Below are 24,666 nucleotides of genomic sequence, written 5' to 3' on the forward strand. Positions count from 1 at the left end.
GTGCACACCTATGAAGTTACTGAAGAGGACTCCGAGTGTCCCGTGATGACCCTAACCCTCCCCCCCCCACACACACACATACCGGGGATTGTTTCTGCTCTAAGAATCTAAGGTCAGGACTAGGCTGATCCACGAGCTCCCAGCATGATCCTCCCAATGAGTAGGAAGCCAGTGTGAGAACGGGAGATTTGGGAAGAGATGCCGATGGTTATAGGAGGAGACAGGCGTTCTGAGAACATGGCCGTAGCATTATTTAGTAGGGTAGTTAGTTCCCAACCGACAGGCTCTGGCTGTCATCTTTGGTCACTTGGTTTTCAAGAACAATGTCAGAGCTCTGGAGTGTTGGTTTAAACAAGGACCAGGGAGTCTACACGGCAAACTTGTGCATGGTTTCTATATCATCTTGACTCTCAAGAGTTCTAACGGATGGGGGAGAGGGAAACTTAGGTCATGATCTTGCCGAGTTAGCCCTTCGTTAGACTGGGGGTTTTCAACCTTTTTTCTACTCTAAAACCTTTAGCACCTGTGAAATGTTTATACTATTCTGGGTGGGCAAATATTAAAATAAGTATATAAATCAGACATCTACTGATAAAAACCATAGAGAAATGTATTTTAGAACAGTTCTTTGTTATATATAATTTTTACCATTTATTAAATTCTCAAGTGGATTTTTATGCTACTAGGATAGTGTTCTTGTTTACTTTGTTACATAAAGAAGACTGGCTGAATATCTGAGCTACGGGACCAAGAGGATCGTCAGTGTTTTTCAGACTCCATCAATATTTTAATTTTATAATCATCCATGCTAAGACTGCCACATTGCATAAATACATAAAATGGCAGAAGAAGTATGTTTAAAGCCATCTCAGAAATTATTGGAAATTCTGTCCTAATCTCAAGCAGAAATTCATTTAATGATTTGTGTGTGTGTGTGTGTGTGTGTGTGTGTGTGTGTGAAAAGCAAGTCGGCAGGTGAGTCACGAATTTTTAAAACCAAGCACTCTAAAACAGTTTGATCCAAAATATACTAATTTGATACTTATATGCTGATTGATAACACTAGGAAAATGTCCTTCTTTTCCCTTATTAAATCATTATTATTGCCTGTATAGTAAAAACAAAACAAAAAACACTGCAATTCATACCATGCAGTAGTTGTGAACCTGAGAGGGGCAATGTACACTTGTACTGAGTGGCTGAAGGCAAGCACATACAACGTGCATATATTTATATATTGTGTTCATAGTTGGTGAAGGCTTCACTGCACCATCGGTGGCTGCCACCTCAGATTCACCGCACTTGATTTTTGAGTTAATTTTTGGTCCTTACATGTTCATGCACGAGAGGGGGTGGGTGGAAATTTCCGAGACAGGGTTTCTCTGTGTAGCCCTGGCTGTCCTGGAACTCACTCTGCAGACCAGGCTGGCTTTGAACTCAGAGATCCACCTGCTCTCTGCCTCCTGTGTGCTAAGATTAAAGGTGTGCGCCACTATGCTTAGCTCGTGTTCAGAAAAGTTTCACTGCTTCGTTTCTAATTCCCTTTGGTAACCCCGCCTTCGGTTATATGACCATACTCATTTTAAGAGCCTGTATGTTAGACTATTAATGAGTCATGGGAACTCATCAGAATAACTAACCTTGTGTTCTAGCAAATCCCTAGGAGAGCCTTTTCGTGACAGAAGTCACTTTTCTCCCACCCCACCTGAGGGTCTGCTCTACCTGTTTATGAGAAGGATCAGAAGAGATCCTATACCTTGCCTGAGGCTGCCCTTCCCTGGGCGGGAGTCACCTACCCTTGGAATACAGAGGCTAAGGCTGGAGAGGCCCAGCTTTAGCTGTTGCTTCCCTGGCATCTGGCAGGAGATAGTCTTCATCAGGGGTTGCTCCAAGCTCGATTTGTAGACAAGTTGTGACCTGCTTGAGTTTGTCTGAGCATGCAGAGTAGGCCCCGGCTCCTGGCAACCCTGTTTTCTACACAGCCCCTGTCATCCACAACTGTATGGTTCGGAAAAGGGATGCCAAAATCCAGACCCAACAAAGCGTCCTCTTTTGCATGTCCCGAGACCACCGATGACAGTTCTGGCCTGCCCATTCTCATGTCCTATCCTGTATGTTACATCACACGGTCACTGCATCCTATTTCCTGTGAAGAGACAGCTCAAGCCCCAACTGCTTTGTTGCTTTGGGGAAAGATTTCTATGTGTGAAAAAATGGTCACTGGAAACTTCAGCTGTCGCTGTTGCTATAGTAGGAACCTATTACTCAGTGATCTTGGCCCAAATCAGGGAGCTGTGTGGGTAAGCAGTGGGCACCTTTCCTAACAGCATTGCCAGGGACACCTTAGTCAGCATCCCAGAGAGCCCAGATGGGGATATCTTTCCATCACACACTGACTGATTGTTGATGAATCTTAGATACCACTGAGACCATTGAAACCTAGCCAGTGAATTTTACTTGTATGAGATATTGCATGGCTCCCGGGGGAGGGGGGAGCGTAGAAGAAAAAGCAGAGCCCAATAATAAATGGCTCTTTGTGCTCGTCCACTCCCTGTCCCCAAACCGTTGAGAGCACAGGGAGCCACCAGCATCTGGTGGAAGGCAAATGCTGCCCAGAGATTTGGCAGGCGATGACCAGTTGTAAACTTGTCTTTCTACAGTGTGCGGCTGCGACCTGGCCCAGGGAGGCTTCTTCATAAAGAACGGGGACTATCTGTGTACCCTGGACTACCAGAGGATGTATGGGACACGGTGCCATGGCTGTGGGGAGTTCGTGGAGGGTGAGGTGGTAACTGCCCTGGGCAAGACCTACCACCCCAACTGCTTCGCCTGTACAATCTGCAAGTAAGTAGCCATCTTTCCCAAGCCTCTGGCTCCCTCCAATAGACAAATGCTGCCTTCAGCATCCAGAGCTTTGACAGCCTCCTCTGGTCCTGAACAGTACAGAGTCTTAAAATAGCCCTTTCCCAACATGTCTCTTCCTGGTTCTTGGTCTCTTCTAGCCTTTTCATTCTTGGTTAAAGTGCAGTAGAGTTGGAAAGCTTTGTTTGTATCCTCTGTAAAGCAATGTGGTAGCCTGTTAAGTGACTGTATCTTAACCCTGAAGGCACAGCCTCAAGCCTCAGGAAAGTTTTAATATAGACAACAGAGTAGGGGACAGACAGCTGCTTGGAAGGATAAAGCTCATTTGGAAATGTAGGTGGTTATGTGGACATATACACACAATCTAGCCTCTTCTAGCTGGGCACTGAACTGTGTGCCCATGGACCCAGCATTCAGAAGGTAGAGGTGGGAGAACTGCTTAAGCACAGGCATTCAAGACAAGCCTCACCAAGACAGCACAACCCCCTCCTACTAGAGATAAAATGGTATCTTTACTGTAGTTGGTGATGGTTGACAATGCCTCACTGGTCAAATCATTAGTCTTTAGGTCTTTTTGTTTGTTTGTTTCTTTGTTTTGTTTGAGGTAGGGCCTCACTCTATAGCTCTGGCTGTCCTGGAACTGTGTAAACCAGGCTGGCCTTGAACTCCAAGAGATACTCCTGCCTCTGCCTCTCAAGTGCTGGGGTTGAAGGTGTGTGCTACTATGCCTGGCTTTAGGTCTTTCTTTTAAATAACATTTTGTTGGCTATGTGTTTATATAGGGGTTAGGACTTCTGTTAGGTACAGTGGCAGGGTTGCAGAATTATGACAGAGCCCAAATGGTCTACAAAACCTAGAGACACTAGTCATTGATGTTTTAGGAGAAACTCCTGATTGCTAGGCATCTGTGTAAGACAGCTTAGTGAAAATTATCAGTCTGAGGGAAGGAAACTGGCACAGGAGGGGGGTGTGCTGTTGTGTTTTGGGAGCCGCATGTTATAAAAGGAAGATGGCTTTTGATTCCTGTAGTACACGGAGTCTGGCTTATACCATAGAGGATCTGTGTGGGTCTGTAGCTAGGCACTGAATGGACAGGGGTCAGCCACACTCCTGGGGTGATGTACCTAAAGGCCCACTTGTTATCAGTGCCCCCAAGAGCTGGATCAGCCCTGGACAATGAGCCCCTGGACTTGTCCCAAGGATCTTGCTGGCCTCATCCAGGTCCCATCCCTGAGTGGAGACCAAAGGACATACGCTTGATGTACTGTGTTTAACCCTCTGATAGTCTCCTTACAGAACAGACTAGGGGCTTGTTCAGGTGTAGTAAGGAGTGAGAAGCAAGAGGCCCCCTGCAGCACCACAGTGTAGTTTTAATTATTAACACAGGTTTAAGTCAGGTGGGTGAGGCCTGACCCTAACTGTGGCCTCTTTATCTGTCCAGTGAAAAGTGGCAAAGCCACTTCAGAGAGGGAGCCACTGAACTGGGGACTTAAGACTATAATCTCCCCCTCCCCGCACACTTGATAAATGGTACCAACCATAGAGGTGGGGTTAAGTCCAACTGTGCTGGTGAGTGCTTGTCATGGTTACCAGCATTAGGCCATGGGAGATGGTTAAGGGCTGTGAACATACAAACGCAACACAGACCAGGAAGCTTGGACTTGCTCCAGACCAATGACTTCTGACTTGTCCAAGTCTGTCTGTCGAGTTCCACATTTCCCAACTGACAGTCCCACGTTAGAAAACTCACATTGATGAAGATTGTTGGTAAACTGGCTTGATGCAGGAAGCAAGCTTTGGAAACCCAACACGCCCACAGAAGGCGGGCTTTTGTGCAGTGTAGTGTTGCTGATGAAGGCTGAGCAGGGAAGAAACTTGTCTTTCTGACACAGAGACTGCTACTGACTTTTACATTTATTTTCTGTGTATGAATGACTGACCTGCATGTAAGTTTACCCCATGCATGCCAGGAGTCTGTGGAGGTCAGAAGAGGGCATTGGATCCCCTGGAACTGGAGTTATAGATGGCTATGAGCTGCCATGTGGGTACTGCTGAACCTGGGATCTCTGCAAGAGAAAGTGCTCTTAACCACTGAGCCATCTCTCCAGCCCCTGTGACTGATTCTCAAACATGTTTACAGCATCTCTTCCTATCGCTTGCAGACTATGAAGGACTGGGTTCTCCAGTGCTTTGCAAATTCAGATGCCCAAAAAGGACAATCTAACTCCATATAGTTACTACAGAATATGGGATCAAGAAGGCTCCCACTTCTGTAAGCTGTTCTCTTAGGGATGTGCCCCGAGCTTCCATGGGAATCCATAGCACTTAAAGTGTGTCATGTTGTAGTGTGTGTGTTTAATGAAGAATTTCTTTATGGAAATCACTGCTGTATGGGCCCAGAGGAGTGATTTGCTCAGATATCCCTCCACCTAGGAATGGGGCTAAACCATGCTACTTTCCAAGCAGGGAGCTTGTAGGACCAGTGCGCTCTCTCTTCATCTGGTAATAAGGCGCATGCATTTGTTTGGCCCACGTCCAGCTGGCGGGCTTGGGGCATGGCTACATTTCAAACATTCTGCCTGGGGTTCCTCCAAGAAACCAATTTGCACTGGAGGGTTAGCAGGCAAATAAAAGGGTAAGAAGACAGAATGGAATTGCTGGAATAACTCTGAGGGCAAATGTCTTTCTGTTTCCAGGCGCCCATTTCCACCTGGAGACCGAGTCACATTCAACGGGAGAGACTGTCTTTGTCAGCTCTGTGCACAGCCAATGTCTTCCAGCCCTAAAGAAGCCACCTGCTCCAGCAGTAAGTGCCCCGTCCCTGCAGACACTGACAGAAACACCTTTGTAATTTGAAAGTAGTTCAGGAAGATGCCTTCCTTTGGAACACCTTTTGAACATCTATTAGCAAACATCAAGTCTAGTCCAATCTGGGGCATTTTTTTTTCCTATGGAAAAACATTATGCAGTGTTTACTAAAACCTAGATGGAGAGAAGCATTGTCATTGGATCAAAAATACCCAAAAGCAATTAGATATTGAGCTGTCCCTATGGAATTTTTTTAAAGATTTTTTTTTATATGAGTACACAGTAGCTGTCTTCAGACATACACCCAGAACAGTGCATCGGATCCCGTTACAGACGGTTGTGAGCCACTATGTGGTTGCTGGGATTTGAACTCAGGACCTCTGGAAGAGCAGTCTGTGCTCTTAGCTGCTGAGCCATCTCTCCAGCCCCCTCGAGCTGTCCATTTCAACAAAATATTATGAACCTTTACATTGAAATGCTTTGCCTGTGACCACACCCCAAAGAGTGTGGCTTGGTTCACAGTTGAGAAGATTCATTTCCTCATGGGAAGGAAGGCGTGGCTGAAAATGGGGCGTGGCTGAAAAGGGGGCGTGGTTTTATGTGCTGACCAGGAAACAGGTTAGAAAAAGCCAATGCTCAGCTGACCACTTTTCCCCTAAAAATGGTTATCACTTGTGTGGTACCGTGGGATACAAGTCCTGCTGGAATCACTGTTCTGTGGGCCCTGAGGGGGCCAGGGGACGACATGAAGGAGTCCGATCTCTCTTTCTACAGTGGGATCGGGTGATCAAACTCATGTCTCAGGCTTCTTCAGCAAGCTCTTTACCTGCAGAGCCATCTCCCAGGCCCCTTTGTTTCCCTTTGGTTCAGTTTGGGATCCTCTCCCAGACTTTGGGATGGTGTCCCTCAAACTCGGGGTGGGTCCTCCCTCCTCAGTTGCATCTTCCTGGAAACACCTTCATGGACACACCCAGAAGATCATCTTCCAGTTCAGTCCAATCCAGTCAGGTTGACAAGGCTTGACATCTCCCTGCTGCGCACAGCCCATCTTTGGCTATAGAGGTTGAGACAGGAGAACATAGGAGACAGGATAGATAATTGTTGTCTCTCTGTGTTAAAGTCACCGTGTCCGCTCATGGAAGGTGCCGCTGGGATGCTTTATGCTCACCCCTACATAATCCTCTGCTCACCCGGAAGGACTCTGACAGTCGCTCATTTGCTATTTACTGACTGCCCAAAGTGTGTATCATTCTTCCAATGAGGATCTAACCTTGAGCAAAACTGAATTTTCTCATCCTCTGGAAGTTTGCTTTCTGATGACAGCACATAGACAAATTACCACAGAAAGTACTCACTACATGAAGGAAGAGAGAAGATGAGGTTTTCTTTATAGGGAGCGGTCAGAAGAGGCCTCTGTAGAAGGCAGCGCCTCAACAAGTGAGGGAAGACAGGGTGCGTGCATGACAGAGTCGACATTTCCTGTGACGAGATTTCATCTGACCTATGGGGATCCAGAGAGAAACACCCCATAATAGACTTGTTCTTTTCACAAATACACTGGGGATGACATTGGATAGATCAAGTAATATCTACTATCAGTCAATATATTCTAAGCTGGGAACTGGAGAGTGACCTGGGAAACTGTCTCAGCTCTTTAATGAGGCATCAGGAGACGAGGCCAGAATTTTCCTTAGTATTTATGAATTTTTGGCAGCCCTCAAGAGACCTGGAATATCCCACTCCCACCCCGCTTAAGCTCTCTGAAGAATAGGTGTGTTTCCATGACCTACCACTAGGAGCAGCAGCCTGGCAAGGAGCCCAGTAGGTAGTGAGACAGGGTCCTAGGTTGTGTGGCATGGTTTAGGTCTCTAGGGCTCTTGTTACTCTTACTCAAGTACAGAGAAACGCTGTAGGGACAGCAATCTTGGGAGGCAATGCCACCTCATCCTCTAGCAGGGTTTACTTTGAAAACACATTAGTCAGACCCTTAGAGGGGTTCTTCTGAGCCCTGGATCTCTGTTCTCTATTTTGTTTCATCTAAGTAACCCTTGACCATTTAGTTTAAGGAAACAAATGCAGCCGGGCGGTGGTGGCACACGCCTTTAATCCCAGCACTTGGGAGGCAGAGGCAGGCGGATTTCTGAGTTTGAGGCCAGCCTGGTCTATAAAGTGAGTTCCAGGACAGCCAGGGCTACACAGAGATACCCTGTCTCGAAACAAACAAACAAACAAAAAAGGAAACAAATGCAAATTCTTCTAAAAGGGTGTCCAGTTGCCTCAAGCCACCCAGTTTGGGAACACGCTCCATCATAGCTATAACAAAATGAGGGGTTTTTGTTGTTATTGTTTGTTTTTTGAGACAGGATCTCATGAAGCCCAGACTGGCCTTGAACTCACTATGTAGCCCAGGCTGGCCTTGAACTCACTATGTAGCCAAGGATGATTATGAATTCCTGATCTTCTTGCCTCCATTTCCCAAATCCTAGGATTATAGGCACGCACCATGACAACTGACAGATTGTTTTTTCTTTCAAGAAAATACAGTGTATCTATTAATTCTTTGAGAATGCTATACATATGTAGTAATTGGTCATACTCACCTTTCCACTCATTTGTGTAACTCTGCCTAGATCCACCGCTTCTAAGCTCGCAGTACTGCTCATATACTCATGAGTGTGTGGGGCCATCCAAAAGGGTATGGCATTACCACCGAGGGCCACACTGTGAAAGAAAGTCAACTCCTTCCCCAGTAGCCATCAACTGTCAGTACCCCTCAGCTAGTGGTACCGGTTTTTTAAAGCCCTTACCCTTCTATGTTGCAATGTCAGTTGGCTTGATCTTGTGCAGGAGTTGTGCACATTGTCATAGTTCCTGTGAGTACATGCCCTGTCATGTCCAGAGGACACTGTTGTGTCCTGATCTTCCCATATCTCTGACTCCTCATCCTCTTCTTCCTCCTCCTTCTCTCCCTCTCTCCCTCCCTTCCTTCTTTTCTTCTCCTTCTCTTCCTTCTCCTTCTTGGGAAGGAATATGATACAGATGTCCCATGGATGGCTGAACCCTCCACAGACTTTTAATTTATGCTTTTTGACCAGTTTGAGTTTCTGCTTTAATTGCTGTCTGTTGCACAAAGAAACTTCTCTGATAAGGGCAGAGTGCTACACTAATCTATTGGTATAGAGAGATACATATTTAGAGGCCAATTTGTTACCGTGCCCATTTAGCAAAATAATAGTAGTAAGTTTTCCCCCAAAGTCCTATCAACTCATCAGTCATGCTTCCTCAGCCAGATTTACAGTACCAGACACGTGTTCCCTCCTGTGGGGTGGGCCTTGAATCCAGTCACAAAGTACAGTTAGCTATTTCCACAACATTCACGCCACTATTGTACTCATGGGAATACCGTGCTCTGCTGGTTGTTGTAGCTCACAGGGTTCGTAGCTGGGTAGGGTTTTTTATGTCTTTTTCTCCATCAGAAGCATGCATAGCCCCTTCTAGTTCTATGAAAGCCACATCTAATAGATTCTCATTTTTAATCTACCTTATATACAAGTATTAAAGTATCGCAACGCAACTCATTATTTTGTACAACTAGCAGATACTAATATAAAATATTTGGATACATCTATGTCTTCTCTTTTTGTATGACATTCATATGATACTCATAAATTAAAACTGTGAAAATGTAACCAGCTAAAAAAAACATTGTATTTTAGAACTAGCTAAACCATTAGTGCTTATGTATATACATCACAGAGCCAAATTTTATTTCCTCCTTTGCTTCCATGGAATAAAATCCCACTTCACTGCAACTGTTTCATCCAAAACATTTTTATTTTCAAGAAGTTTGTATCTATTTGGACAAGTACCAAAAGGTATTGAGAGATTGTGTGGGCTTCTATAAAGGAGAGCTCTTCTGTCTAGATATGTACATGCAAAGTCCCCAGGTAAAGCAGACCCACGGATACTGGAGTAAGAGGAATATTCAGCCATGTTCTGAATGCCGTTGGCACAGAATTACAAAACATTTGGTTGCTATTTGTAGTTCTCCCAAGAATTGCCTTGACTTCAAAACTATTCTGCTATGACAGCCATTCCTATCTTTAAAAAAAAAAAATAAAAAAGGCTTTTTATACTTGGCAAGAGGCTTCCTAAAAAGAGAGCCTGCCTTCCTCTTAGTGTGAAACTCTCCCTCCATAATGTTCACAGCCTCTGTGATCTAAATCAGAGAGCTAAGGTCCCCTCTCAGCTTCTAGCTGGAGCTTCTGAGGCACGGCTGCACTGAATATTCGGTGGCTGATTTTTCATAATCACTGAGTAGGAAGAAGAGACCACAGGAGATTGGCACAGACGAGGGGAGGGAGAAGGAAGCCTCAGACAGGCAATAAAATCGTCGAAAAGAGTCTGTCTTGGTGCTTACTGAACAAAGAGGCAGCATTTCTGCCTGGCTGGCCTATAGCGGCTGGCCTCTGTCCTTCTGACCTCAGTGCTTCTCAGTGCCTGTGTGCATGTGTACATGTATGTGCAAGTACATGTGTGTACATGTGCACATAGAGGACAGCCTCAGCTGCTGTTTCTTAGGTGCTGTCCCACTTGTTTTTTGAGACCAAGTCTCTTGCTGGTCGAAAGTTCACCAGGTAGTCGTGATTGTGAACGCTCTGTGAGTGCACGCTCTCATGCCCAGACTCTCTGACTTGGACTCAGGTCTTGATGCTTACAAAGCAAGCATTTTACCAGCTGAGCTACGCCCCCAGCTCCTTCAATGTTTCTTTCCACTTTAAAAGCATCCTGACCCTTAGTTCTGATTTATTTTCTAGGAATGTACATAGTGCTTGGAGCAGGCCAGGAATGCTACTTTATTGCAAATGAGTTACAAGCCTTTGCCTGTTCCCAAACAGAGGTGGTAGTTAATGGAACTGTAGGGCGGTGGCAACATTGTAGTTAAATTCTTTCACTAGCAGATTCCTGACTTTGAAAAGTCTGATGGACAGAAGATTAAGTCCTGTCTGCTAAGCTTCCCACCACTCCATCCTCCAGCACCTACTAGCAGATAAGAGGCTGGGTTCCCATGGGCCGAAGAGCCTTGCAGCGGGGGAGGGGGGTGTTGTATGACAACCCAGTGTCTAGGGAGCAGGTTCAGAGCATTTCCTCTGCAGCTCCTGTCTATCTCAGGCATTCAGGTGGGAGTGACTGCTGTCTACACTCAGCCTTTCTGCCTCAGAGGCTGTCTGACTGGAGTCTAGCTGTGCGTGGGCTTGGTGGGTGGGCATAAGAAACGCCCACACAAATGTACCCATCCTGCCATTCTGTTTCTCTCCTCAATACAGGCCTCTCTGAATACGGATGTAACATCTGTATTCTGCTTGCATTTGGAACTCTCACAGGTATCAGGCCATGCTCTGATTAGACAGAACTGGGTTTCCATAAAGTTGTGTGCTTGCCTTCCAGGGGAGGGAGACACTCTCCGTTATTTTACTTTTCTCGTTGGTGCAACAATTTTTCCCAGTTGCAAGGTACTTATCTTTATCTCTGAAAACATGTGGAGGTTGGGAGGCAATTGTCTGCTGCAGCACCCAAGGAATTCTTACCTGGGCAGCCCCTGGCTCTGCTGCCCACTAGCAGCCTCTACCTGCCCATCCCCCACTATCCTTTCACTAGAAGAACTGATAATAAGGACTTTACTGCAGAATTTAATAAAGACGTGTATCTACTCCTGGTTGGTTATAATTTAACATCCTCATGACAAGTCACTGTGTAGGTGACAATTTCTGAATTTTGTCCCCATTTTGTAAAGTTGCCTTTTCTCATCAGCTGTTTATGACAGGTGCCTTACCCAGTCACATGATATTGACTAGCAACAAAATAACCAGCAGAGAGGTGGCCTAGTGAGCACAAGGCACACAGGCATGCATGAAGGCCTGAATTCAGATCCCCAGAGCCCATGTAAAAAACTGGGCGTGGCCACACACATGTGCCTGTAACCCTAGTGCCAGGAGAAAGAGCAGCAAAGACAGAGTGGCTGGGGTTTACTGGCTGGCAGCCAAGGCTCAGTTTAGTGAGAGACCCTGTCTCAAGGGTATAAAGCAGAGTCTGGCCTCCACTTGTGTGCATGGTCACATGAATCCACACATGTGCATACACACCACACATAACACATGTATGCACACATGAATGGACCATACATACCACACACCCACTTATGCACACATATACTTATGCATGTGCACACACCACATACACATGCATGCACTCATGCACATGCATGTACATACCACATACACATATATATGTACACATACCACACATATGTAACACACATGAGTGCATTTGTATACATACTTGCACACACCACACATACCACACACATGCATATGTGCACACATACATATGCATGTGCACACACTCATACACATGCACAGACACAGGCACACATAAGCACACACACACACATGCACACGCACGTGCATGTGCACACTCCCGCATCCAATAATGTGAGTATCTTTCTTGTGCCTGGGTTTGAAGCCTGGTCCTGCCTCTTCCTTGCCACATAGCATCATGTGCACCGTTTGATGTCTCAGACTCCAGTCCTTCATCTGCAAATTGGAAAACAGCACCTTCCAAGGGTCCGGAAGATTCAGTGACACATTGCCTGGGAGGACAGTTTGCATCAGAAAGCAGAGCAGGGCACCTGGACAGAGAAAAGCCTTTGTAGGTCAGTGTCCTGCAAAGGAAACTTGGGATGGGTCCCAGTCCAGGGAGGTCTTGAGAGGCACCCTTGTGCTCCTAAGGGTTACTTTCACTCAAGACATTAACTGGATGAAAACACTGTTCTAGAAAGGTCAAGGTGGTAATGGTGATGTTGAAATTCAAAGTCAACTATACTAAGTCAGAAACCAGGGCCAGGGACACAGTGGCAATTGTGGTTTCAGGTCATGCCTATGACAAAAGGTGATTGGAATGAATAATGGGCGTGGTGAAGAAAGATATGAGAAGACATCATTTAGCCATTTAACCAACATTTCACTGAGCACCTACTAAACTCTAGGTCCTGGCCTAGGTTCCACTTAAAGTCTTTACTACATATCAACATAGATCGTGGATCTGCGTGGCCTGCATGACTCCTCTAACTCCCATCACGGCCTTTGGTTTCTGGCTTCTTCATTTGATGCCGTGCTTGCCAGATTCATCCAGGCTGTAGCATTTATCTGCATTTCATTTCTTTTCACGGTTAGATAATACTCCATGATGGAACTCAATCATGTTCTGGATGTCCATTTGTCTGTTAATTGACTGTTAGTCATTTCTGGTTTTAATTATTCTAAACATGTACGTACAAATATTTGAAATTTTTTCTTTTACATCTTGGTATAATACGGACTATTCCAAGTCTACAAAGACCTGGCTGCCAACTTTAAAGTTTCTCCAGGAAATTACCTTCCCCTGGTATTCTTAATAAGTCCTGCATGACCCAGGCAGCGTTGAATATCCTCAGGTGATAGCAAGTAGTGGCGTTCCCTTGGAGTGGCCTTTGTCTATCTCTCGATTACTCCCTCTCCGAGTTTTTGGTCCTTCTGGTTTTTTTTTTTTCCACCCAGAGCAGAAAGGCTTGTTGGTAGCTTGAACAAAATAATTTTTGTAGCTCTTGCTTAGATTTCTTTAGTTATAAGCATCATGCTGAACAGTATTAGCCACAGGATTCCCGCTTGAGAAAGTCTGTGTATGTGTGTGAGGGGAGTACATATTCACGTCTGTGAGGACATGTACTGGGGGGTACATGTTCATGTGTGTGAGGACAAGCAGGTGTGGGGTGCATGTACACATGTATGAAGACATGTGACATGTGCATGCATGCTGGAGGGTGCCTATTCATGTGTGTGTGTGTGCGCGCGCACGCACATGTGTGTATACATGTAGAGCCATAGATCAGCCTTTGGTGTTACCCCTCAGGATAATGCACCTTGGTTTCTGAGGTAGGATCTCTTACTGCGTGGGATGTAACAAGGGGACTTTTCTGACCACTGAACTTGGGGCATCTGCTTCTGTGTGGCTCCCTAGAACTTGGGTCCTTAGCTACTCGGGCATCCCCCAATGGATTCCTAAACGAATGGAGAGGGAAGGACTCTGGGTCTTGTGACTACGAAGAACCACACCCAAGGGCAGTTAAAGGGGAGAGTTACCTCGAGAAGCTGTGTGTTCCTTGTGGCAGTCTGTGAACACTGGCTTAAGGGATTTGACTTGGAAGCTTGACAGGCACACTTGGTACCCATTTATGAAAACTCCAACCAAAGAAAGTACAACTCTGTAAGCATCTGTCATGGGAAGAAAGATGGGCTAGCATGCCTCTGCCAGTTCCATCTTTGAGGACTTAGCTGGTGGCGGCTGCCAGGGCTGCCCTCGGCTGCCCGGATAAAGCTGACAGAGTGCTGCTGTCATGGGTCTCAGAAGTGGGTTTGCTGCGCTGTATTGTTTTCCAAAGACAACAAGAAGCTCCACTTAAAATAGCCAGTCAGAGGCTGCTCGGGCTTGTGCTGTTTCCAACATGGCTATCAAGAGAGAGCAGAGGGAACAACTGACCTCAGCAGGGGACAATTACGGAAGATCTTGTTCAAGGTTACATACTCGGGCAGCACATAGGCTTTTCAAAAATCATCCTGGGTCATTTTTAGCTTCTGGGATTAAATGATTAATAGCATTGAGACCCCTTTTTTATAGAGAGGGGGTACACAGAACCTACATGGACGATATGATTCCCTTATCCAGTTATGAATCTTCTGATATCATGGTGCTTTTCTGTCTTATGGCAGCGATGTCTAGAAGTTTAAAACTACTTAAGCAAGAAGACCCAAGTTTAGCGTCCAGCACCCGTATCAGACAGCACACAACTATTTATAATTCCAGCTCCAGGGGATCTGATACCCTCTGACCTCTGTGGGCACCTGCATACATACACACACACACACACACACACACACACACACACACACAGAGAGAGAGAAAGAGAGAGAGAGAGAGAGAGAGAGAGAGAAAGAAGCTGTAGAAATAACCCTGCACAGTGCTTAGCCTAACAAATGTGTAGCTTTGCGTTTCATGTCGTGCTCTGTCTTTATTTGTTCAGTTTTGTATGTGTCTGAGACTGGGCCTTGCTCTGTGGCCCAGGCTGTCCTGGAACTCTGGGATTCCCAGGTAAATCTTCCAGCTTGTACCTCTCCAGCTGTGGATTACAGGCAGCACCACCATGCCTGACTCTTCCTTTGCTTATGTTGACCCTGTACCCATGGCATTTGCTAAGACATTCTAAAAGGAAACTGGACTCACCGGTTTAAATAAGCAACATGGACTGGGACCAGCCCTTAGTTGTCAGCTCACAGGTGTCTAATTTAGGACCTGGCAGTATCTTGTAGGCTGGATGAAAATGAAGGTCAGCTTCCAAGAATAATCCAACAATGCCCACTTGACAAATGATGGTGGAGACTTTTTTGGTCAAGGAAGTATTTTCAAATACCTTAAGGATGTTGAAACTCACACACAGACACACAGACACACACACAGACACACACAAGGAAAATCTGGATCGTTTTAATCTGTGGGTCTCCAAGTAAGGACCTATGTTAGTTTGTTGTACTGCTGTGATAGACACCCAGATAAAAGCCATCTGAGGAGAGAAGGTTTGCCGCACCTTCCAGACTAGACGCCATGTTCAGGGAAGCCAGGACAGGAGCCTGGAGGCTGGAACTGAAGCAGAGACCATGGCTGGGTGCTGCCTAGTGGCTGGCTCTCCATGGCTTGCCCGGTCTGTTATACACCCTAGGCCCACCCATGCAAGGATGGCACTGCCCACAGTAGGCCAGGCCCTTCCACACCCATCACTAATCAGAGAAATGTCCCACAGGCTTGCCCACAAGCCCACCTGAGGGAGGCATTTTCTCAGCAGAAGTTCCCTAGCTAATGTCAAGTTAACCAAAAACCTACCTGCACAGAACCACTGAAGGCCCGTTTAGAAACATTAGTTACAAGTTACAAAGATGAGAACAGGTGACTTTTGACACTGGGGCTTAGGAGGCACCATAACTAATGGGAACTGGCTATCCCATACACAGCGGGCAGTCACTAAGCACCCCCAGTGGCTATTCTCTGGCTACATGTTAAAGACAGTAATCCAAAAGCGCCTGACCCTAACATAATACCCTCCCCCCCACACACAGAGAGAGAGAGAGAGAGAGAGAGAGAGAGGGGGGGGGGGGGGCGAAGGCAAAGGCGAAGGCTGGCAAGTCTGAGCTCTATTGAACAAGTCACTCTATTAAAAACTTAAAACCTCATGTTAGCCAAGCCTTGGAACTTAAATTTTGTATCCCCCCCCCCCCGAAACCCCTTACCTTGAGTTCCTGCCAAGGATGATATACTTCTATAAACAGTTTATTAATAGGATACTTTGTAGGGTCTCCTAAATCTTAATTTTCCAATAAGAGCAACTTCTTTTTTTTTTTTTAAAGGTTTATTTATTTATTATATGTAAGTACACTGTAGCTGTCTTCAGACCCTCCAGAAGAGGGCGCCAGATCTCATTACAGATGGTTGTGAGCCACCATGTGGTTGCTGGGATTTGAACTCTGGACCTTCGGAAGAGCAGTCGGGTGCTCTTACCCACTGAGCCATCTCACCAGCCCTAAGAGCAACTTCTATCTAGCCATAAATTTACTTGATAATTTTGTCTATGAAAAATACTATTTGGTGTATGAAAAATACTCTAGTTGTCTATAAAGTAGCAGGTCTGGAACGGTGGGGATGCCAGAACTGTGGGGATGCTGGGTCCGTGGGGATGGGTAGTGACTTGGTTGCCCGTGCATCTCCCTTTATGGCTTCATGCACTCAGCCTCCTTTTCCAGAGAAACATCTCGACAGACCCACACATCCTTCCCGAGAGCCATATGTCTCCTTCATCAACTTAAATCCTTCTGAAGTGCAGGTGTTTGGGGTCCTTTGCCAAAAAGATTGAAGGCAAGCAGGCAGGGGTCCCACTGTTAAAGGCTGTTATTGCCTTTGAAGAAAATGGTATAAAAACGGAGCCAGGTGTGGGCTTGGGCCTCAATTTAACTTGTCTGTGAACAGCCAGATCCCCACTTAGTGTCCCCACTCTTGGTGTCAGGAGAGAGGTCCTGAGGCTCACCTGTCCAGGGCTGGGCCTCGGGGTTATGTTCTGCCTGGTCATTGTTTTTTCCTTTGGCGAGTTACCAGCAGACCTTACATCCCCGATGCCACTCCATAGTCCCCTATTTCTGACTTGGACAATCATCCCAGCACCACGCACCAACTTTCTATATTTACCAGCAGCTGCTTCCGAGATGTGGAAACAATTTTCTCAACCACTGAGAAGACATGAAGCTGGCAAGTAGGAGATGCTGTTCTTCATGGAAGAGCCTCGTTGGCCTGAGCAGAGGGAAGGGAGCGAGCCAGCAGGAACCTCTCTCTCACTGCCCCTTGTCCAGCTCCACTGCCTGATGTCAGGCTATGGCTTTGTCCAGAGAACAGGGGTTTTTGTTGTAGAGTGTACCAGAATGCTCAAGCCAGCTGATGTGGGGTGATAGTATCTTACCTAAGAGACTGAGGGCCTCTTGAGCTTCCCACTCATTCTTGCTCACTGGCTGGGCTCAGGCACCTGGGTCACCTGCTATGTTTTAGGGGAGACACACTGGGCAGGGCATGCTGGATCCCAGTGGTTTAGACCCCACCTGCAAGACTAGAGAGTCCCCAGACTCAAAGAACTGAAGGCTACATGGCCGGCTACATGTCTGCACAGCCCTCGGCGGGGGATCAAAATGTTCCCTCCCCACCCCCCACCCCCAGGCTGTGTAGTAACTTCTTTCCCGGCTCTGTGACACGTGGGCATCAGGGGCCAGGAGAGAGCAAGCTCGAGCTAAGATGAAGAAGCCCAGGGTTTAGTCTTAGCTCTGCTCCCTAACCAAGGAAGGAGAGAGGCCATTGGGTAACTCACCTCTGCCAGGTCCTGTGTTGTGCAGAACCTTGGGATGCAACATAGCAGGTGGCATTATTATCAGTAGCTCACAAATGATGGGGGTTCCGAGGTAGCCAGGAGCCCAAGTCTTCCCAGCCCCACTGCTGGTGCTCCATTACCGGCTCCTCAGACCTCCGGCTTCCTGCAGTGCACCACAGGCAACTCTGACAGCCTCACTAAGTCCAGCCATCTCCATCTTTGAAATTTATTTTGCAACAACAACCAAAAAGAAAAAAACCCAAAACAAAACAAACAAAACAAATATCCTTATTTGTCTTTCTTCAAACCATTGCTGCCACCTAGTGGTAATTATTAGAAACAATGGAAATTTTCAGTTCAACTTGAATTAAAGTTCCCATTTATTTTTATTTTTTATTTTTTATTTTTTTATTTTTTATTTTTTTGAGGAAAGGACTTAACAGAAAAAAATCAGAGTTTTCCAGGGCTTGGGGGAAGGAGGGCTGAGTAGGTAGAACTCAGTTTGTTCAACTCAGAGTGCTGAAGTTCTCCTGCTATTCAGTGTGATACTGTAACCCCTGACGCCATTTTAAACCTTCCAAAACCTGATCAATTGTGGGTGTCAGCAAGGCTCTGGTGGCCGATATCAAGAGTGGCGGAGGCTGAGCATGTGGAAAGTGGGGAATCTCTGCACTCTCGATTTTCCTGTGAACTTAGAATTTGCAGTATATTCCTTTTAAAGATGGAGCGCTCCGCTATAGAGTGCGGTAGGTGTGGATGTACATATATGTGTGCACGTGTGTGAGTTTGTGTGTGTGTGTGTGTGTGTGTGTGTGTGTGTGTGTACACACCAGAGGTCAATGTTGGGTGTCTTCCTCTATAGCTCTCAAATACAGTTTTGAGACCGGATCTCCAACTGAGCCAGGAGCTTATGAATTGGATGGACTGGCTGGCCAGCAAGTCCCTGGAATCTGTCTGTCTGTCTCTTTCCCTGTCCCCCTAGCCAGGGTTATAGATGGACACTTCCCACACTGGCCTTTTGTAAGGGTTGTTCTGAACCAATGCTAGCATGGCAGGCATGCTGATCAAGACATCTCCCCAGCCCTCACTGCTTTTTTTTTTTTTTTTTTTTTTGGTTTTTCGAGACAGGGTTTCTCTGTGTAGCCCTGGCTGTCCTGCTACTCACTTTGCAGATCGGGCTGGCCTCTAACTCAGAAATCCGCCTGCCTCTGCCTCCAAAGTGCTGGGATTAAAGATGCGTGCCACCACGCCTGGCACTTTTTTTTTGGTTCCTCACTGCTTTTTAAAACTGCCCAGCAAACACAGGAGTGGATGCTCACAGTCAGCTATTGGATGTATCACAGGGCTCCCAATGGAGAAGCTAGAGAAAGTACCCAAGGAGCTAAAGGGATCTGCAACCCTATAGTTGGAACAACATGATGAACTAACCAGTACCCCAGAGCTCTTGTCCCTAGCTGCATATGTATCGAAAGATGGCCTAGTCGGCCATCAATGGAAAGAGAGGCCCATTGGACTTGCAAACTTTATATGCCCCAATATAGGGGAATGCCAGGGCCAAAAGAATGGGAATGGGTGGGTAGGGAAGTGGGGGGCGCTATGGGGGACTTTTGGGATAGCATTGGAAATGTAATTGAGGAAAATATGTAATAAAAAATATTAAAAATTAAAAAAAATAAAACTGCCCATTAGCCTTACCCTCCCTCCGTACTGTGGCCTTTCCATTTGAAGACTGTGATTTAAAGGGCATGCTGTGGCTTTCCATAGAATGTTGCCACATGTAAGATTTAAATATTTATGATGACATATCGGGCATTTGGGAAAACATCTATTATTAACTTTAGGATTGTCTTTTCTCACAGTTTAGAATGGCCCATACAAATTCTTATCCAGTGGCTAGAGAGATGGCTCAGGGTTATAACAACATAAGGATCTTGCAAAGGACTCAGGTTTGGTTCTCTGTACCTGTATGAGGAACTCCAGGTCCAGGGGATACCATGGGCCCCACATGTACCTGTACATACATGGTATACATAAACTCAGCTAGGTACTCACATACACAGAAGTAAAACAAAAATCTCTAAATAAGGACATTCTCACCCTTCTATTCAGAACTTATATTTTTAACTCTTTGGATACATATTTTTGATTTTTCACATTCTAGTGGTTTAAAAAATCAAACAACTGGATCATGTGAAGAGACAGATAAAGCCCTCCTCCACAGGGGGTGGTTTCTTAAGGGTTTCTTCTGGGTTTCTCCAGAAACATTCTATTCTGGGAGGAGAACACCAGTGTTCTTTTTAAAGTACATTTAGTTAGAATGCACACACACAGTGGGGGGTGGGATCGTTGCAAATGTATTTCTACAGTAAAATTTTCGGCATGAATTGTTGGGTCTAAAGCCAAGTTAACAGCTGCTGACCAAGATGCCCAAGAACACCTCCGGTCAAAGAAACAGGCTATGTTAAGATGCTGAGGCAGGGGCTGGTGAGATGGCTCAGTGGGTAAGAGCACCCGACTGCTCTTCCGAAGGTCCGGAGTTCAAATCCCAGCAACTACATGGTGGCTCACAACCATCCGTAACAAGATCTGACTCTGTCTTCTGGAGTGTCTGAAGACAGCTACAGTGTACTTACATATAATAAATACATAAATCTAAAAAGAAAAAAAAAAAAGATGCTGAGGCAGAGAGGAACCACAGCCATCTCTGAATGGATTTTCAGAGTGTGTTCAAGTTTGAGGTTTGTGCTGGGTCACTCCAGGGGGACAGGTTGGTGACTCAGGTCTGGTAAGAGAAGAGAAGCTGGTCTAGAAGTGCCCTTTCCAAAGAGACAGTTACAAATGTGGCCAGAAGAGGGGGCTGTCCTGTCACTTTGTCCGTAGGACCCTGTGTCTGTCTTAGTCTAAACATGGCTGCTGAGTGGTCTTGCCTGGATGCTGCTCTTTTCTGTTAGCCTTGTTTGTTAGGGCACAGTGGCCACTGCCGGCTGGTGGCGTTTGCTCTTGTTTCCTCAGACACAGGTATTTTGAAAGGTTGTAGGGTTGATGTTAATTTCAGTGAACTCTCCCCTTTTATGTGTCTCTGCGTTAACACACGTGTATTCCGCTTCCCTGACCCCATGGCGTGTGCTATAATCTACATGATCTGAGCACCTTTAGTAACAACAAGTATTACTCAAGGGCTACTTCGGCAGGCAAGATCGTGGTGCAGGACCAGGCCAGCTAACTCCGACGGCCACAGTCTGCCACATTGTGATGGTCAGCATTGATTGACAGCTTGGCAGGATCTAGAACCCACAGGAAGACACAACTCTGGGCATGACTGTGAGGGACTCTCTAGATTGGGTCGGCCAAGGTGGGAAGACCCACCCTAGTTCGTGGCCTGGGTCCCTAAGTAACATAAGAAAGAAGTCAGTGAGCTGAGCCTCGATCTCTCTCTGCTCCCTGACTGCTGCGCAGTGTGACCAGTTGCCACACCCTCAGGATGAAGCCTTGCTCTTGTGAGCTGCATTTCCTGGGCTTCTTGTCACAGCAGCGAGAGAAGTAGTAACTAACACACGTGCCTTCCAGGAATCTGTCAAGGACAGATGAAAGCTAAGGAATTAAGTCATTTAACCAATAGTGGAAAGGCTGGCTTGGGTAGATAAGGAGGTAGAATTTCATTACAGATTTGAGAATGACGGACAGTGCTCCTAAAACCACCGGCAGGGATGAGGAGGGAGGGGCTCCCAGCACGTGTGCTTATCAGCTTCACATGTGTCCTCAATTAAATAAAAGCCTGCGAGTACTTGCTCAATGTCCTAGCTAAGATGCCATAATTAAATAGTCTCTAGGCCAACTGGACTCCAAAGGGTGCCTAACTCCTGAGGAGCTAGCTAGGAGATGAAGGACATTCTGAGATCCACTGAGGTCTGAGCAGCTGCCTGGCCACGTGAGGACAGGTCCTGAGGGATTTAGTGGAGAAGACTTTATATAGGGAAATGAGACCTTAGTCAAGAGCTGGCTGCACCGTGGGTCCCGGGGACCGCTCCTCCTCCTCCTCGGGTTTTTCCAGGGAAATGGCAGTAACCATGGGCTGCTGCTCTCTTCCAGACTGTGCCGGCTGTGGAAGGGACATTAAGAACGGACAGGCGCTGCTAGCTCTGGACAAGCAGTGGCATTTGGGCTGCTTCAAGTGCAAGTCCTGCGGGAAGGTCCTCACCGGCGAGTACATCAGCAAGTAAGTCTGGGTCAGAAGGGCTGGGGTACCGGCTCTGCAGAAGAGCTGGGGTACCCGTTCTGCTTTCCAGGGTTGCCCCCCTCCCTCGAGCATGCCAGAGCACATTCATTCCGTCTTGCATCAGTATGAACCAGTTGCCATAACATTTATTGAAATAGCTTTATTGTTCCGCTTTTGCCATGCCGTGGCTGCTGTAAACTTAATGGCCTATTAACGGTGCCCCAATTTAATAATTAACAAAGCAGTATACCCGACTGTGTAATCAGTTAAGCACCTCGCCACGTCTCCTTTGCTATTTCTGGTTTTTTTTTTTTTTTTTTTTTTTTTTTTGTGATGCTAACATAGTTTTCTTCTCTGGGGCTTTAGACATCCCCGCAAAACACATGTTATCAAGGTACCGAGCCTGGCAAGACCAGAGCCACCAAATAGCCTGTCAGGGTGACGGTTCATGTTGCAGTCAGAGAGCGCTGGTAGAGGATTAACCAGTATTATACAAATCTGCGAAGGCTGGGTGGGTTTTTCTTTTGTTTCTTTTGTTTTTGTTTTTTTAAATGTGCTCTGGTCGTGAGGAGGAATGTGCTGCTCTGTATCTTTTCATGGCTTTTGAAATTTTCCCCAACTAGGGGATGAGGACCTAGCTTGATGAGAGAGCTTAGACCCCAGAGTGCACAAGGCCTGCGTTGGGTCTCCAAGAGGACTGGAGATGTCATTCAGTTGGTAGAGTGCTTGCCTGGCCTGCACGGCAGCCTGTGTGCTAATTCTGTATAAAAGTGGGTGTAGAAATTGCCTGTTCTGGTGGCCTTGGGTTCTTCAAGAGTTGGAGGCCAGCTTGGCTACATAGGACCCTTTCTCACAGGTCAAAAACCAAAACAGGAAACACAAAACCTACCCAAGGGTATTAAATCACTCACGGAAACGTAGTGGATGAATTTAATTTCACAGGTCCACGAAATGATTGAAAGGGAAGCTCAGCTCCCACCACCCCAAAACTAGGGTTTGTTTCTAAGTGGGTCTGGGGTCAAACTGAAACACCCCTGTGAGGGACTAAAGAGCTCTACAGGTGACTGTGATGAGCAGCTTAAAGGACAACGTGAGTGTTTGTCTGGCTTTTAAGTGGCACTGAGGTCTGCCAGTAATAGGCAGAGTGGACCCTCAGACTTGCTTTCCAGTTGTTCTGAGTAGTAACACTCAGGAAATGGCAGCTTTGCCACACTGTGAGACAAATGCGGCTGCTGAGCCGAGCCATGTCCTATACCCTCAGAGCCAAAGGGACCTGAGCTGAGGAGGTGACATTTGAGGTGGTGGGAGGCTCTGGTGGGCCTTTGATTCTGAGAAGATGGTGTGTGAAGGGAGGTAAGATATCCTGGGCCTTTCAGACTGGCTCATCTGAGGGTTATTTGGGCTGCCAGGAGAAGAATACTGGGGCCCATGCTCCTTAATTCTGTGACAACCAAGGAAGTGGGCACAGTAACCATTTGGTGGTTTGTTGGGTTTTTTTTTTTTTTTTCTCTCTGTCTGGCTTGGAGACAACCACTTGCTCTCTGGCCTGTGGTTTTGTGTGGTCAGGTTGCTGGGTCTGTGTAAAGATGGATTCTACTCTTGTTCTGTGGGAAGGGCCTCAGCAAAGTGGCTTTGGTGTCTTCCCAAGACCTGAATGTAGCTTTGTCTTTCAGGGATGGCTCCCCATACTGTGAGAAAGACTACCAGGGGCTCTTTGGGGTGAAGTGTGAAGCCTGTCACCAGTTTATCACAGGAAAAGTCCTGGAGGTAAGTGCAGACCACCACCGTTTGCTTGCGGGCCCTCATCCTGCGTGTCTTCTCCTGAGGAGGAAGGAGAATAGCCATGGGTGACTGTCTGAGAGGACTCGTGTGTTGTACTTACCTTTCTTCCAAAGGCCAAGGGGAACTTGGAATGATAGAGAAAAGAACAGACCTTCCTCCCTGGGAGTTAAGCAGGCATTTTTTTTTAAGAGTAAGAATATGATGTCAGATCCTGTGTGTACATTTGTGTTTGCACATGTGTGCTGTCTGTGGAGACCTCAGAAGCTCAGAGTCTGAGAAAGGAAGGGAGGGTTCAAGGTGAAGGCTTTGACTTCTCTGCCTAACTTAGAAAGCCACATCCGCTGTGACTCAGAGAACCCTGTGACGGAGCTGAAGGAAGCCTGTCAAATTCAGGTGTGACTGCTTCCAGCCGGAGCTTTGTTCCTGCCTCTGCCAGTACCTGCTTCTGGGCCTAGCTAACACCTCTTTGATGAGAGAGGCTGCAGCGAGGAATTCTGGGATCAAAGTTCAGAGAAAACCCTGTTTCTCACAGAGCTTTTGGGGATCATCAAGCTGGAGGGGAAAGTCACAGTTGCCACACACACACACACACACACACACACACACACACTCACCTTCCTGTCCGTAGGGCAGAGAGAATGTGCAGTGCCAGAGAGCCTGGCAGCTTCAGCCTGCTGGCCTACCAAGCCATCATGTGGGTCCCTCGGGTGCCGATTCCATACAGCCAGTAGAGTATGTTTTAGAGACACGGGCTGTCTATCCAGGGAGTCCCTATGGTGTTTCTGGCCACTCTGAGGGGATATCACAACAAAGGTTAAGAGTAATCTCCCCGAATCCCACTACAAGTTCTTCCCACCAAACATCGAGGGTCACCATGCACTAACTGTCCTGAGGAGATGGAGAAGAGACTCTTGTCAAGTATAGTCACCCAGCAGTCCGAGGGAGAACGCTCTGATAAAGAGGACCACGTGGCGAGGACACAGGACACACAAAGGAGCACGCTGTGGGG

At 46.6% G+C, this 24,666-nt stretch overlaps 1 protein-coding gene across 11 annotated transcripts in view; it reads left to right on the forward strand.

Annotated features, from left to right (window-relative positions):
- Ablim1 (actin binding LIM protein 1) overlaps window positions 1-24,666 on the forward strand; it is a 287,337-nt gene that overhangs the window by 163,758 nt on the left and 98,913 nt on the right. For all 11 annotated transcript variants that reach the window (XM_085833839.1, XM_085833836.1, XM_085833834.1 and 8 more), the window contains 4 exons: window positions 2,661-2,844; window positions 5,559-5,668; window positions 21,749-21,875; window positions 23,549-23,642. In XM_085833839.1, the coding sequence (XP_085689965.1) occupies window positions 2,661-2,844; window positions 5,559-5,668; window positions 21,749-21,875; window positions 23,549-23,642 (515 nt within the window). The remainder of the gene's footprint in view (window positions 1-2,660; window positions 2,845-5,558; window positions 5,669-21,748; window positions 21,876-23,548; window positions 23,643-24,666) is intronic.

The sequence above is a fragment of the Mus caroli genome, unplaced genomic scaffold, assembly GCF_978045245.1.
Source record: "Mus caroli unplaced genomic scaffold, Mus_caroli_1 scaffold_20, whole genome shotgun sequence".
Classification (NCBI taxonomy): domain Eukaryota; kingdom Metazoa; phylum Chordata; class Mammalia; order Rodentia; family Muridae; genus Mus; species Mus caroli.